The sequence below is a fragment of the Colias eurytheme genome, chromosome 19 (assembly GCF_061535395.1).
Source record: "Colias eurytheme isolate Ceu_HAF_F1 chromosome 19, ilColEury1 Martin Lab GWU primary, whole genome shotgun sequence".
Lineage (NCBI taxonomy): Eukaryota > Metazoa > Arthropoda > Insecta > Lepidoptera > Pieridae > Colias > Colias eurytheme.
In genome coordinates, this window is record NC_142998.1 from 301,868 (window position 1) to 305,084 (window position 3,217).

The 3,217-nt window shown below is 36.8% G+C and overlaps 1 protein-coding gene across 1 annotated transcript; it reads left to right on the plus strand.

Moving 5' to 3' along the window:
• The first annotated feature begins 797 nt into the window (after window positions 1–797).
• On the plus strand, window positions 798–1,991 carry LOC149899906 (uncharacterized). The gene has a single exon (XM_090113281.1). The coding sequence runs from the start codon at window positions 977–979 to the stop codon at window positions 1,829–1,831; it is 855 nt and encodes a 284-aa protein (XP_089969407.1). The 5' UTR covers window positions 798–976; the 3' UTR covers window positions 1,832–1,991.
• Window positions 1,992–3,217: the final 1,226 nt, after the last annotated feature.

The following is a 3,217-nucleotide window of genomic DNA, read 5'->3' on the forward strand; positions in this document are numbered from 1 at the left end:
ATGAAACATTATCATGACATGAAGCTGATTTGATGATGGAATCGGAAGGTGGCCATAGGAACTCAGTAATATATTGACTCAACTTTATCGAGTTTGGGCTCGTTTGATTCGTGTTGAAAAATATACTAAAAAGTATTAAATAAAAATAACTGCGTTAAAAACAACCGACTTCAAAAACGGAAAAGTAAGAAATAAAAAAGATTTGATATTATTAACTACTACATAATATTATTGTACATATTTCGCAATAAAAAGTGGCCTATGTCCTTTCTCGGGTATCAAAATATCTCTATACCAAATTTCATGCAAATTGGTTCAGTAGTTAAGGCGTGATTGAGTAACAGACAGACAGACAGACAGACAGAGTTACTTTCGCATTTATAATATTAAGTATGGATTTTAAAAATAATCATATTTCAATTAAATTCACATTTTATAAAGGAAAACGACCGTTAAATCTACTGTTAACAATATAGTAAAACCAAGTCTGTCATTTACAAAAACAATAAAACGGGAACAAGACAATTTGTGGTTTAACTAGCAGAGACGGCTTGTAAGTAGATGCATCAGATTTACAAGCCAATTGAGTTAGGGATGTGCTATGTGATACCGATAATTGACTTATCGATACTAATACTTAACGACATAGAATTTTGGCCATGGTTGTTGTAGGGACACACATATGCAATTCGCTGACCGAGCTTTTGTATATGTGTGCGTCCACATTGTTTCCCCAACGCTTTCTACATTTTATTAGATTTATTATTTAGTAGTGCTTAACGGCTAGTTCTAACAACACATATATTGTGAAGAGTAATAAAGTGATTAAAGGAAAGGCATTATTATTTGGGACAACCTTGGGGGCAGCAGCACTACTCAACATTGGTGACCCCCGACAAAGAACATCAAGAAATTCTAATACAATTAAATATTATTTTGAAGACGAAGATTTATTAGAAGAATTTAAATTTTAAATATGACGATGCCTACATCAAACCTTGGAGCGATGCCGTCGTCGGAAGTTTTCGCCGTTACAGTTTCGTCCCGGATACCAGATTTTTGGGTGGACCAGCCGCGTGTGTGGTTTTATCGTGTGGAAGCAATTTTGGCCCCGCAGAAATTAGGTGACGAAAGCAAATTCGACTTAGTCATATCTAAGTTACCGAAAGACGTAATAGTACAAATCACAGATTTTTTAGAAAAACCGCCGGACACAGACAAATTCCAAAAATTAAAAAATAAACTTTTAACATTATTCGAGGATTCCAAAAACCGTCAAATAGAAAAACTAATTGGAGAAATGGAATTGGGAGACCAGAAACCCTCCCAACTATTGCACCGGATGCGTGACCTGGCCAGGGACAAAATTCCAGATGATACACTTCGAGTTTTGTGGCAGGGTCATCTGCCACCTACAATTAAGGCCGTCCTAGTGGTCGCTGAAACAAAAGACCTTAACAGCCTAGCAGTGATCGCCGATAACGTCGCAGAAGCCACACGTTCCAATCAGGTGGCGGAAGTGAGACACAGGAGTTCCAGTCACGAAGACGTTGAAGTAGCCACCCTTTCAGCGGAATTGGCGAAAATAAACGTGCGCCTTGCTAACATCGAGCGCTCGCGATCACGAGCAATACATCGGCGACCCAGAACACCGTCACGCAATCTTCGAGAGTCGTCAAGGTCATCTTCGAAGCGACGTCGTCCCGGCGGACCCGACTGGTTGTGCAGCTACCACTTCAGGTTCCGGCAGCGCGCTCACAGGTGCATCCAGCCGTGCGCGTGGAAGAGGAGCCACAGCCCCAGCGCAGCAGCCGCCCAGCCGGAAAACTAGACAGGCAGGTGCAGACTACGGCGGAGGTCTGTACCATCACGCCGTGCAGCCGTCTCATGGTAATAGATTTAAACACTAATTTAAAATTTTTAGTAGATACCGGTGCCAATGTTTCCGTTTTGCCCGTATCTAAAAATCCATTTAAATATCATAAATTATGTCGATCAGATCTTAAGTTATACGCTGCTAACGGTACCGGTAAAACCTGCTAGCTTTGCCAACGGTTGCAGACTTTGCCATAGCCAACTTCTGAGGAAAAAAGTGTAGTCACATCTTAATATCAGTTTTTTGTCATTGATGCATGCCTGTATAGTAAAATTTAGGAGTTAAATGGCAATACCGAATGAGATGTGGCAACCCAGCTTGTTTTTGAGATGTCATTTTCGGCGGTTACTTTTTTCGAATGTTGGCGGTATGAAACTTAGTGCTCCGGAACTTTTACAAAAACAAACGGGAAAAGCATTGCCTACGTAAGTATTTTTTTGATATTATGTTAACATAATGTTCTTTAGCTAAATAAAAGCTGATTTACTGTGCTACAAGCTACCTTTACTTCGCAATTGATATTGGTAAATTCAACAACCCCAATCACAACGTCTGTGATGGTGACTTTGCCATGTTTTGTTGGAGGTTAGGGCTGCCACAAAATTTCTGATGAATATTTTAATTAAATTGTCATTGTAAGAACCTACTGACTGGTGAAAAAAAAAATATAAATAGTTAGGTAGCCAGGTATGAAATACACAGTGCATGTGCTTAAATGAAGGTTGTTTTACAAAAGGTATTTATTTATTTAATTATTTATTGCACACACAAAAGAAATAGAGACACATAAAGTACAGCTAATAGGAAATAATGTGTACAAACGGATTTTAAAACTTGATTGGATTGGTTCCTATCAAGTTTTAAATAACAACAATTTTTATATTCAATCAAGATCATATAAATAAGAATTTGTCATTGTTTAAATCTTTTAGGAATGTCGTGTAATGTGTGATATTAAAAAAAAGTTAGTTAGTTTAATGAATACTATTTTTTTTGTTTTATTATGTAAAACAATTCAAAGTTAAGAAACTAACTAGAAGTAATTGATTATGTTTTTTTTTTACTTTTACTAAATTGTTCCTACTACGAAAACATTTTTATTTGACAACCCTAACCCTAACTTCTTCTTATATAGGAAATATTTTGGAAAGGTTGGTGAATTTGCCACCTTCTTAGAGAGTTAAATTACCAGTGCTAAATAATATAAAGTTTTTACTTTATTTTACGGGATATAGGAAGAGTGCAAATATATTACTTTTTAACCTCATAAACTCCAAAAATTTCATTTTTTCTTTCATATGGCAAATTTACCAGAAGTGATAGCTAACTTTGCCATAATTG

Coding starts and splice junctions, on each gene's coding strand:
- LOC149899906 (XM_090113281.1), top strand. CDS start 977: ATGACGATGCCTACATCAAACCTTGGAGCGATGCCGTCGTCGGAAGTT.